The 13,389-nt window shown below is 32.9% G+C and overlaps 1 protein-coding gene across 1 annotated transcript; it reads left to right on the forward strand.

Moving 5' to 3' along the window:
- The first annotated feature begins 1,083 nt into the window (after positions 1 to 1,083).
- On the forward strand, positions 1,084 to 11,424 carry LOC111056426 (regulator of microtubule dynamics protein 1-like). The gene is made up of 4 exons (XM_039433422.1): positions 1,084 to 1,535; positions 4,227 to 4,468; positions 6,657 to 6,770; positions 11,042 to 11,424. Exons 1-4 carry the CDS (start codon positions 1,343 to 1,345, stop codon positions 11,297 to 11,299), a joined length of 807 nt encoding a protein of 268 aa, XP_039289356.1. The 5' UTR covers positions 1,084 to 1,342; the 3' UTR covers positions 11,300 to 11,424.
- Positions 11,425 to 13,389: the final 1,965 nt, after the last annotated feature.

Consider the following 13,389-nt stretch of genomic DNA (forward strand, 5'->3'; position numbering starts at 1 on the left):
TTCGCAAGGGTCTAATTGAAACCTTGACAAACTGAAAACTTGACGATCAGTTCAGTACCTAGTTCAGGCATCATGAAGCATTATTCGTGAATTTCCTATCCCGTACGTGTATAAACATAAACCCATTATTCTCCCCTTTATCATATTATAGATATAGACGTACGTGTATAAACCCTGTCATTTATTATAATTATAGATATAGACTAGCAGGTAACCCGTGCTCCGCAAGGGTCTATTATTGAAAACATGAAAAACTGAAAACTTAAACTAGGTACTGAAATCTTGAAGAAGTTTTGAATAGCCTATAATCATCCTTGGTAAATTAAGAATCTATATGAAAAATTGATCAGTTGAGTAGTTGAGACGTGATGATGCGTCATTCGTGAATTTTCTATCCCGCACGTGTATAAGCCAATTCTTTTCATTTAATATATTTCATAGATAACTCAACAATCAGAGCAGTAGACTTGATAATATTAATTTATTCCAGAAAAATATGATATTGCTTGTTAATTTGAGAGTGTGAGTAGCCTACATAATACGGTTGAATAATTTAAAGTAGGTACTTTAACCGTCATGAACACATATTTTATCAATTTGAAACATTATCAATTTCTAGAAAATTCTATTGAACGTATCAATGGTTTCAACAGATATTCATAAATATTGTAGCAACAGAAAATAATTTTAATATTTCAAATGAACTCTTAAAATAAGTGTAACAAATTCAATTAGCCTTTCAGTATTACACAAGAGCAAAGTTCACAGTGTAAGGATATTCATTAATAGTGTAGCAACAGAAAATAATACTAATATTTTTAATAAACCTTTTAAAATTAGTGTAACAAATTCAATTAGTTTTTTCAATATTAATATACGGTACCTCAGAGCAAATTTTACAGAGTATAGCTGCGTTTACACCAAAGTTATTAACAAAATGTTAATAGCTTAATCTTTATAGATTCTATTAGATTGAACGGAACTTGACAAACACATATGCTCATCATGTGTATGATAAGCTATATTTAAACTATAGAATCTATAAGGATTAAGTTATTAACATTTTGTTAATAACTTTGGTGTAAACGCAGCTTTAATCTTTTCAATATATTTGTAAAACATTCAATCAGTTTTGCAATATAAATATACACAAGAGCAAAGCATTTTAAGGACTCTTAAAATGAAAAAGACGTAGATTAAATAAAGAATCTTACAGGTAAATCTCTTTATTATGATTGTGATACACAATTCATCATAATTTCAGAGACCAGAACACACCTGTTCTGTTTATAGTAACCTAGAAATTGTCAAAACCAAATCAAGGAAATTATTTGTTATCTAAATGTTCAGGTCCAGGCTACAGAGAGCGTTTCTTTTGGGAATATTTGATTTTGTTTTTAAGAGAGAGACTTATCCCCAGCATGAAGATCTGACAGAGAGGGAATTGGACGAACAAAAGAGAAGAGAAGTCATTAACAAGTCAGACGATTTCTACAACACCAATAGACATGAGGAGGCTTGTTTACTACTAACAGGTATGTAAGCAATTTATCTATTTATTTTTATTTATTTATAATTTTTACAAAGTAGCACTGATTGGGAGAGAAAAACTAAGGAAACTCCTTGTACCATTCTCCTCCCGAATTTAGATAACATTTTAAAAGTCCGAGATAGGGTTATGGTTTTACTTTTATAAAATTTAGTCCATTTTCACTAAAAAACAACGAAAACTAAGAATTTTAAATTTTGATGGTTGAAAAACAGAATAAAAAACAAAAATATGACACTCAAATCACCATTAATTGGAACATTTTTGTATTAATTAATTAATTGGAACAATTCTTAATGGTTTGGAGATCAACTTGATACTTATTCTTTATATGAGTCAATAGAATAAGAATAAATAATAATATTGGGTCTAAACTTATTTTTTCAATCTTTTTTCATCTTCCATAGTCTTCAATCTTTTCCTTATGATATTCATTATTCATTCATTCATTCATTGATACAATAAATACATCATTGAAATGATAGGGAGAGAAAAAATAAGGTAACCTTGTGCTATTCCTCTCCCAAATTTAGATAAGGTTACACATAGTCCGAAATTGGTTAAGTCTTGTAGTTGTTCACTTCACTATGTAGCCTATTCATTTAATCACAAATAAATGAATCAACTTGATGTAATGATATGAATACAAGATTATATATTATTGAATATAAAATAATAATATATTTCAAATCTCTGTATGTGTGCCCGGGCCCTCAAAATAATACAAAAAGTAGGCTATAATAATATTAATTCCGATAAAGTAGTCTAATAAGGCTACTTGTAAAATAATAAAAAAATAGCTATAGTGAGGTCCACGCTATAATGGCAGTGGATAAAGATAGCAGAGCAACGTTGCCGATCCTCTGGCTTGTCAATGCCTTCTATAGACAGAGTAGCTGATACAGGTTTATTGATGTAATATTAACTGTTCATTCTTGTTTAAAATAATCAATTATAATTTATTAAGCAAGAAATAATATTTTCCAATAATTTCATGATGAATTTTGTCATACATGACATCAAAACCTATTCAATTTCTGAAATATTATTTTGTGAATTGGAAATCTGGTCGCGGATTTAATTATTAAATATACGGTAATTGATAAAGCGAGAAGATCTCCAATGTACAAAGATGAAACGTGTGTTTTATCACGTTTCGTGAAGGCAATATGATGGTTTTTAGCTCCATGCTATACAAACAAGAGTGAGTTGACTTTTGGTCTGTGAATCAGTGCTGCATGTGTTTTTCACATAAATAGATTTTGAATTTTTGTGAAGCGTTTGTGAAGCGTGTTCCTTGAACCGTTTGTGAAGTTAGTTGTTGAGTTAAGGCATTGGTTACCTGAAGGATTCTGTCTTGGGGATTCAATTATAGGCTGTCGCAGTCCGGGCAGTTTAAACCTACATAATTGTATTTTTAGGATTTGAATCTTGTAGGGAAAGCTGGTGTTTTTGATTCAATCAACTGGCAGAGTTTTTTTATATATTTTTTTTAAAATTCGGGAGTGTTTTATCTGGACCTTGAAGAGCAGGCCAAGGGACTCTTATTAAGGTAAAGTAAGATAATAGTTAATTGTACATTTTTTTAATTTTTCAGATCTATAATTCAAAATAGTTATTTTTTTCTTATTATAATCATAAACTGAACGACCACAGATCAGCAAAGCGAGTAGCCCCTGAAATATTCATCTGATTATTATTTCGTAATAGATTCTAATTCTAATTCTAATTTCTTAATAAATAATTTATTTTTTTGTTTTAAATATCAAAAACCTGTACGATCTTTTCTTGTTTTTCATTTTCCCACCTTACAATTTTCATAATTGAGATGAAAAATTTTGTTAATCAATTATTAATGCTACATTGTTGAAAGACAATCTGGCAACAGAGCAAAGCAAGAAAGAGATAGCGCTATCCGCTTTGTTGAATGATAGACAGGGATAGCAATACCATTGCTAATCAAACACTGCCTTATAACGTGGACCTTATGACCTCAAAAATATATGTTCATATAACAGTGAAGGTCTTACTCTGAACAAATAGCGGTTTAAAATGGTCGATATTTGAATTTTAGACATTATAAAAATTTGGAAATTGAATAGTTTTGGGCCAAGCCTGTTGTTCCCTCTCAATCATTTAATTGGTAGAGAGTTAGTGGGGAGGATATTTTTAATATTCTTTCCGAAGAATGGACATTGATATGTCCAAAGCTCTGCCAATTTATGTAGATGCATAACAATATAATTATCCATAGTTTATTATATTACAAATTACTTTTTCATATCATATACTTTCAATAATTATTTTCTTAGTCTATATTATGTAAATTCATCTATAATTTTGCTTTATTGTAAGCTATTGTATATAAGTGTATAAGCCAGTTTATATTGTAATCTACATAAAGTACTCAATCAATCAGTCAATCAATCAATCAATCATATTTATATGATTTGTGATTCATCTAAAATTAATGAATAAATAAAAAATATTTGTTTTTTGCATGTGGCATTTGACTCTGTTTTTCTTGTGATCAAATAAACAGATGTCGATATTTTTGTTTGTTTATTTTATAAAGCTTCTGTTATTCTATTTATTTATTTCATGTATTTTTCAATACTTGTTGACATGGCCAGTTGTAAAGTGTTTTGGCTTAATAAAATTGAGTTTGAATTTGTAGATTACAAGAACTCTGGGGACACAGAGGTGCTATGGCGATTGGCCAGAGCCAAATACATGCAGTATGACGCAAACCGTGACACCAACAGACAGCATCTGATAGTGGAGGCCTATGACGTCATCACCAGAGCACTCCGCCTAGGTGACGACAAGTACTCAGTACTTCACAAGTGGTATGCCGTGCTTCTAGATGAGAAAAGTGCCATAGATGGACTCAGGCAAAGGATTCAGGCTCTTGAAAAGGTTTGTTCTTATATTCTGTTATTTATTTATTCATTTATTTATTCATTTATTTATTCAGTCATGTAGAATTATCACACTTACATGAGAAGGCACAAGAGGCTTATGTCCAAAACTATCCCTTCTCTAATTGTTAAGAATTAAATATAAAAATATGGACACAGAGGCTCCTTAAGAGGCCTGTTTTATTGTTTAATTGAAATAGAATGCAAAATTGAATAAGAAAATATGAAATAAGTATGAATAAGTAGAATTAAAATAAGAAAATACGGTTATTGGACAAAAAAGCGCTATAAATTGACTTGGAGGATTCAGGCTCCTGAAAAGGTATGATTTTATTTATCTCTAGAAGGGTACTGAGATTTTATTTTTCTTTATATTTATATGATTTTATTCTATTATTCCTTAGGAATAAAACAGGATTTTATTTTTTTATTTATCTATTTATACGTGGATACAATAACAAATCATATAAATATGATTGGGAAGGAACAACAGGCATGGCCCAAAACTATTCCATTCCCAAATTTTGATTACATGTCCAAAAAATAGGTTATGTTTGTTCTGTAAGAAGTTCAAGGTCAACTTTCGTCCAAAAATAAATATGAGATGCAAATTTTAAATTTAGAAAAATTAAAACACCAAATCATAGTTAAATATTACACTTAATTATCACTGCACATTGTATTAATTAAGTTATTTTATGAATTTTGAAGCCAAAAATACACACAAATTCTCACTAAGAACAGCTGGGATTTTATTGTTTTATGAAAATACAAAGATTGAATAATGAAGTTGAATATAAATGGGTAAACTCTTTCTTTTATAAGTGGTATTGGACAAAAAAGCGCTATAAATAAACTCAGAGAATTCAGGCTCTTGAAAAGGGTTGTTCCTTTAATCTGTTATAAGAGTTAAATATAGAAATATAGACACAGAGGCTCCTTAAGAGGCATGTTTTATTGTTTCATTGGAATAGAATGCAAAATTTAATAATTGAAGTAGAATTAAAATAAGGAAATATGGCTATTAGACGGGAGAAGCGCCATAGATGGACTAAGGCAAAAGATTCAGGCTCTTAAAAAGGATGTTTTTCTATTATTCCATAGGGATAGAACAGGATTTTATTGCTTTATCTAAGAATATGATAGAACAATACAAGGATCGAATAATGAAAGTTGAATAAAAATGGGTAAGCTAGCTTTTATAAGTAGTATTGAGCAAAAAAGCGATATAGAGTTAGGCAGAGGATTCAAGCTCTTGAAAAGGTATGTTATACTAATATTCCATAGGAATAGAACAGGATTTTATTGTTTTATCTAATAATATTATAGAAAAATACAAAGATTGAATTATGGAAGTTGAATAAAAATGGGTAAGCTAGCTTTTATAAGTAGTATTGAGCAAAAAAGCGATATAGAGTTAGGCAGAGGATTCAAGCTCTTGAAAAGGTAAGCTCTTCTATTATTTCATAGGAATAGAATAGGATTCTTATGTTTTATCTAAGAATATGATAGAAAAATACAAAGATTGAATAATGAAACATGAATAAAAATTGGTAAACTAGCTTTTATAAGTAGTATTGGACAAATAGTGCTTTAAATGGACTTGGGCAGATGATTCAGGCTGTTGAGCAAGTTTTTTCAAAATATTTTTTTGAAGAGTAAACCAGAAAAATACACAGAGGCTCCTTAAGAGGTCTGCTCTCTTCTTGTTCCATAGAAATAGAATAGAAAATTTCAGAAATTGAATGAGAAAGTAGAATGAAAAGAAGTGAAAGATAATATATAAACACACTTTTTTCATGTATTTGAACACGACATGCAGTCAATCGTGTTCAAATACATGAAAATGTGTGTTAATACAAAGCAGCTCGGAATGGATCAAGAAACCATCACCTATAATATATAATATTAGAAAATATATATGAAATATTAAAAATCTTATATAAAAGAAAGAAAAATATATATAGGTGGAGAATCTGGAATTAGTTTGCCGTTTTATCGGACGAGAAAGTACACGACTTGACCTATTTCGGACTATCTTAATTTGGGAGAGGAATAGCACAAGGTTACCTTATTTTTTCTCTCCCTATCATTTTTGATGATGTACTTATTGTATCAATCAATAAAGAAGGACGCCATAGATTATTAGTTTGAAGCTTTATGGGAAAGATTTTTTTGTATTTCAGGTGAAAGAGCATCTTCTACAAGCCAACAAGTTGGACCCTCTAGACACAAGCACTCTCTACCTGCTGGGATCCTGGTGCTATCACCTGGCAGATATGACCTGGATGCAACGGAAGGTTATTCACAACATATTTTGTCAGCATAACAAAATGATATCCAACATAGCTTTATCTCTAAAGCTGCGATTACTCCAAAGTTATTAACAAAATGTTTATTTTTCCGTCCTGATGGATTCTATTAGATTAAACATAACTCATCATACAAATGATGAACATATATGTGTTTGTCAAGTTCCTTTCAATCTAATAGAATCCATACGGACGGAAAATTTTTTTTGTTAATAACTTTGGTGTAAACGCAGCTTAACATAACTAGATTATGAATTAGATTACAAACATATGACTTCTATCATCAATTAAATGCCTATAAGTTCGCCCCGAATTTTTTCGTTATTTATTTAATGTCAATGCATAATAATTCAAATTCATTGACAAAGTAACCACAGCAAAAAATCTGGTGTGGTACACTCACACAACTTTCCTTGCTCATTGATCTATAAGCCTCATTCTTAAACGAGAATAATTTAGGGGAATAACATTATGCCGATTGGCAGCTAAATAATTAAAACTATGATTATACTATTGTTTTTGTTTTTTCCTTTGTTTGAATTATAAAATTTGAGGATTTTTTGAAAGTTGTCAAAACAAATAAAATATCTTCTACAAAAAAAATATCGACATGTGTTCTTTTGAATAAACTGCTCTACCTACCTACCTCACGCACGAGAAGGAGGTTACAAAGTAAATTTCCCAGGGATGGGGTAGACCCCCTGTTAGTTTCTCAGGGAGGAGACTATTGCCAGTTAATAGAGCTGATAAATAACTATACATAGTATGAGTTTGAAAAAAAAATCGGTCAAATCATTTTTGAGAAAATCGTGATAGAAATTCATTCTTTTCAGGAATATTACGGAGCTCCAGCAATTTTCCCAGAAATGAGACTCATGTCAGTTGATAGGGCTCATAAATAGCTATCTAGGGTATAAATTTGTAGAAAATCGTTAGAGCCGTTTTTGAGAAAACCGTGAAAAATATGGTTTTTTAGCCATTATCCGCCATTTTGAATTGAATTTTATTGAATTTCTTATTGTCGGATCCTCATGGTAAAAGGACCTTAAGTTTAAAATTTCAAGTCAATCGATTGATTAGGAATGGAGTTATCGTGTTTTTGGCAAACCCTTTTTTTGGCAACATTTTCGCCATTTTAGCCGCCATCTTGAATTGCATTTGATCGAAAATTGTTCGTGTCGGATCCTTATAGTGTAAGGACCTTAAGTTACAAATTTCAAGTCATTCCGTTAATTGGGAGATGAGATATCGTGTACACACACACACACACACACACTCACACTCACACATCCAAAAATCATGTTTTTGGGCTCAGGGGACCTTGAAACGTATAGAAAACATGAAATTAGAAATTTGAATTTTTTTGGAGAGCAATACTTTCTTTACCTGTGGTAATAGGGCAAGGAAAGTGGAAACAACCATTAGCTTATACTGGCATATTCAGACTGACTCAGAGCATCCTATAGTGAGGCCTACATTTATAATGACTGTTTGATTAGCAATGGTATTGATATCCTTGTCTATCATTCAACAAAGCGGATAGCGCTAACTCTTTCTCGCTTGCTCTGTTGCCAGATCGTCTTTTAACAATATAGAATTGATAATTGTTTAACAAAATATTTCATCTTAATTGTGGAAACTCATTATGGAATTATTGAAAAATATAATTTCTTGCTTGATAAAATATAATTGATTATATTAAACGAGAATCGAGAATGAAAAGTTGATATTACATGAATAAACCTGTATCAGCTACCGTCTATAGAAGGCATTGAAAAGACAGAGGATCGGCAACGTTGTTCTCCTATCTTTCTCCATTGCCATTATAACGTTGACCTCACTATAGTAAATCATCCTGACCCTCACTTTTGATACAATTTTATTATATACTAGCAGGTAACCCGTGCTCTGCGAGGATCTATTTGAAAACTTGACAATCTGGAAACTTGACCTACTGAATCCTTGAATAATTTAAGATAGGCCTATAACCACCCTCCGTCAATCAAGAATCTAGATGCAAAATTCCAAGTTAATCAGTTGAGTAGTTCAGACGTCATTCGTGAATTTCCTATCCCACACCTACATAAGCCAATTAATCTTTCCTTTATTCTATTACTAGCCGTCAGGCTCACTTCGCTCGCCATATCCTTCTAGCCAGGGGGCTCCGCCCCCTGGACCCCCGACTGGATCGTCCAAGAATGAGATCAGCAGGCTCGCTTCGCTCGCCTGCATTTTTCATTTTAACATTTTCATCATAATTATGCTAGGACGATCCAGTCGGGGGTCCAGACTAAACGTCTGGCTAAACGGATATGGCGAGCGAAGCGAGCCTGACGGCTAGTAATATAATTTTCCCAGGAATAGCTCTGATTGAAGTAGCAGTGCCCAATCAATTTTCCCACGATAAATGCATTTCAATCTTCAAATTGGTGCCAACTTAACAAAGTCAACTCAACTTAATGCCAACCTGACAAAATGATTGATTTAGTTACTAGTTAACAACTGTTTCGAAGAGGTACTCTCTCTAGATTATAGTTCTATATTAATGGACATTTTTCGATTATAAGAGAATAAGAAGAAAATACATGCTAAAAGACGAACTTTAAACCCTTAAAAACCACCCTAGAGTTAAAATATTGCCAAAAGATTTCTTAGTGCGCCTCTAAAGGGCCAACTGAACATACCTACCAAATTTGAACGTTTTTAGTCCGGTAGATTTTTAGTTCTGCGAGTGAGTGAGTCAGTCAGTCAGTCAGTGCCATTTCGCTTTTTTATATATAGAAGAAGAAGATATAACTAAATTATGAATTAGATTACAAACATAACTTCTAAACTGCGTCTATCATTATTTAAATGTATGTAAGTTCGTCCCGAATTTTGTCGTTATTTATTTAATGTCAATGCATAATTGGTTACTTCGTCAATGAATTTGAAAAATAACCACAGAAAAATAACAACCTTCAGCTTATACTGGCATATTCAGACTGACCCAGAGCATCCTATAGTGAGGCCTACATTATAATGACTGTTTGATCAGCAATGGTATTGCTATCCTTGTCTATCATTCAACAAAGCGGATAACGCTAACTCTTTCTCGCTTGCTCTGTTGCCAGATCGTCTCTTAACAATGTAGAATTAATAATTGATTAAAAAAATATTTCATCTTAATTGTGAAAACTCATTATGAAATTATTGGAAAATATAATTTCTTGCTTAATAAAATATAATTGATTATTTCAAACGAGAATGAACAGTTAATATTACATCAATAAATCAGTATCAGCTACCGTCTATAGAAGGCATTGAGAAGACAGAGGATCAGCAATGTTGTTCTCCTATCTTTCTCCACTGCCATTATAACGTGGACCTCACTATAGTAAATTCTTATGATGGGGAGTCCCTAGCGGGAAGGTCCCACCTCGCCTGAATGAATCATCTGAGCCGTCAATGAGCCTTACAACTGTCTTACTTCAGCCGGGACCAACAGTTCAACGTGCCCATTCGATAACACTGTATGTTCACTGTCACTGTCACAGCTTTAAAGAGCCATCTGACCGTTGACCACTCTCTGTCTGCACAAACGCTTACAAAAAACTAGAAAATAGACCGGGCTCTGCGAGGGTCTATTTAAAAACTTGACAATCTGGAAACTTGACCTACTGAATTCTTGAATGATTTAAGATAGGTCTATAACTATCCTCGGTAAATTAAGAATCTAGATGCAAAATTTCAAGTTAATCAGTTGAGTAGTTCAGACGTAAAATGCGTCATTCGTAAAAATTTCCTATCCCGTACGTCTATAACTACCTCCGTAAACAAAGTCATAGTTCACCCTGGTGACGTCAGCACAGGTAGGGCTCCTGTTGATTTCGGCTGATCTATATCAGCTATAGTGAGGTCCACTTTATAATGGCAGTGGATAAAGATAGAAGAATAGCGATGCCGATTCTCTGCATTAAATTATTATATTTCTACACTGTCAAAAACATAATTGGCATCGTTGTAGACCTAGAAAAGGTCTTTGTTGAATGATAGACAAGGATAGCAAAACCAAAGTTGATCAAATACTGTCATTATAACGTGGACCTCACTATAGTGTTTCTATTGGTGTAGAAGCCCTACCTGTGCTAACGTCACCATCAACCACCTGTCATGCACTATGGCTTTGTTTACGGAGTTAGTGGTATGAGCCAATTCTTTCCTTTATTATAATTATTATAGATGAACGAATAATTTATTAATGATGAATATTTTGACAGATGACAGCCACGTTGTTTGCACGCGCACCCACGGCCACCTTTGAGGAAGCACTGACTTATTTCAAAATGGCGGAAGACGCGAAACCCAACTTCTACTGTCGAAATCTGCTGATGTTGGGAAAAACTTATCTGAAACTTGGCTATATGGACAGAGCGAGGTATTATTTGAAACAGGCCAGCGAGCATATTGTCAACGTTGAGGAGGACCTGAGGACACATGCTGAGGCTAGGAGGCTGCTGAAAGAGCTGGGAGAGTAAGAGAGAAGATACAATTGAGAAGAGGAGAAAGGGAGATGGAAGATACAGATGATATGGACAGGAAGGGAGAGAGAAAATACGATTAAGAGGGAGAGTAAGGGAGAGAGAAGATACAAATGATGAAGCTGTAACCTGGATTCTGAAAAATAAATCAGTGTTTACAAATTTGTCATTTATGTTGTATTATAATTCTTCTTCTCACTATCCTCCTTTCTTACTTTTTCCAATCATCATCATCATCAACATCTTCTTTCTCTTCTTCACCCCTGCCGTCTTTTCCTTCTCCTCCAGCCTTATTTTTCATTTTCTTCTTCTCTTCTTCTTCTTCTTCTTCTTCTTCTTCTCTTGCTTTTTTTCCTTCTCTTCTTCTTCTTCTTCTCTTCTTCTTCTTCTTCTTCTTCTTCTTCTTCTTCTTCTTCTTCTGTTCTCTCTTCTTCTTTCTTCTTCTTCTTCTTCTTCTTCTTCTTCTTGATTCTTCTTCTTCTTCTTCTTCTTCTTCTTCTTCTTCTTCTTCTTCTTCTTCTTCTTTTTCTCCCTAGAGAGTGGATCATTATGTTATATTTTTAAATATAATTTTATGGAAATCGAGAGAGCATTCTTTGGAGGAAGATAGGCGAAATTCAAGAAAATACTGCGAAAAACCTCTACAAATTAAAACGTAGGGGCATTTATGCATCCTGACACATAGACTCTATAGTGGGATGCTACACGATAGTTTAAGGAAATTTTCCAAGTATGTAAAGGACTTTTTTCCATATTGAACATGTTTTTTCAATGTTTAATAAATACCTCTGACATGGTTACACGACAGAGAAAAATAAAAATATATAATATATTTAAGTAAGAATGCTGAAGCGAACTGTTGGAAAAGTGGAGGAGTTGATAAAATTGAGAGAGATCGATTCTGTTTCAAATGTAAGAAAATTGAAAAGCTTATTTAAAAAAAAGTTGAATTCGAATGTAGTTCATATGAAAAGAAGGGCATCTATGTGAAATTGAGGACAACAAAAATATTTGAGAAACACGTAGTATTATAATCCAGTGGACGTTCAGTGATCATAATCTATACTACTGTATCTACAATATTGTGTCAATTCTTCCAAAAATGAGTGTCCAAATCTGAAAAGTAACAAAATTTTGCATTTCTATCAAGCTATTTTCTCATCAAAACCAATTGAATCTCCTATTCTCTCCCGTATTTTTCCACAACCTTGTGTATCATCAATAATCCACAGTAGATAATTAGAATCTGTGGACCGAAATTACTCGTAATTCCATGATCACTACCGTACTCTTAAGATTTTCTTAAATTGATCCATTGTCTAAGATGGCATTGAGAGGTGGAGATTAAATAGTTTTTCTCTAGTTTTACTCTGAGAGTTAAAGATACTCTTCCAACTGAAAACTGCATTGCGTGTAAGTAAATAATTACTATTTTGCCGCTAATTTTGTTTTTTTTAGCTAAAAAAAAGCTGCATCGGCTCTTAGTCTTTGTGATCTGTCTGTGAAGGTCTTTTTCATCCTCAGCTCCTCTTCTTTTTCTTCTTCTTCTGCGTCTTCTTTTTTCTTTTCTCCTTCTTCTTCTCATTCTTCTTCTTATTTTTCTTCTTCTTTCGATCTTTTGTTGATTGAAATTCGAGAATAATTGTATGAATTTCTCCATCAAAACTCTTGTAAATACTATAGGAGATGATAAGATCTGACGATTTGCTATAAACACTGGCATTAGAGCAATAATTGTTTTCCCTTCTTCTTCTTCTTCTTCTTCTTCTTCTTCTTCTTCTTATTCTTCTTCTTCTATTCTTCTTCCTTCTTCTTTCTTCTGCTCTTCCTGCTTCTTCTTCTTCTTCTTCTTTCTTCTTCTTCTTTCTTCTTCTTTTCTTCTTCTTCTTTTCTTATTCTTCTTCTTCTCTTATTCTTCTTCTTCTTCTTTTTTCTTTTTCTCTTCTTTTGGCAAAGATAATATCTACCACGAACAATCATCAGTAGTGGAGTTTTGAGAGCTGCCTATCCAATAGAAATCGAGGGGTGGTGGCCTCCCCACTCCACCCCCCCAGCCCCAGTCGGCCATTTGGCCCCGCCCCCAGCCA

The sequence above is a fragment of the Nilaparvata lugens genome, chromosome 7 (assembly GCF_014356525.2).
Source record: "Nilaparvata lugens isolate BPH chromosome 7, ASM1435652v1, whole genome shotgun sequence".
Classification (NCBI taxonomy): Eukaryota; Metazoa; Arthropoda; class Insecta; order Hemiptera; family Delphacidae; genus Nilaparvata; species Nilaparvata lugens.

Bases quoted from the DNA above. Each gene is read 5' to 3' on its own strand.
- LOC111056426 (XM_039433422.1), top strand. From the start codon at position 1,343: ATGTTCAGGTCCAGGCTACAGAGAGCGTTTCTTTTGGGAATATTTGAT. The intron at 4,469-6,656 runs GTTTGTTCTTAT...TTTGTATTTCAG, and splicing joins GGATTCAGGCTCTTGAAAAG to GTGAAAGAGCATCTTCTACA. The intron at 6,771-11,041 runs GTTATTCACAAC...ATATTTTGACAG, and splicing joins TGACCTGGATGCAACGGAAG to ATGACAGCCACGTTGTTTGC.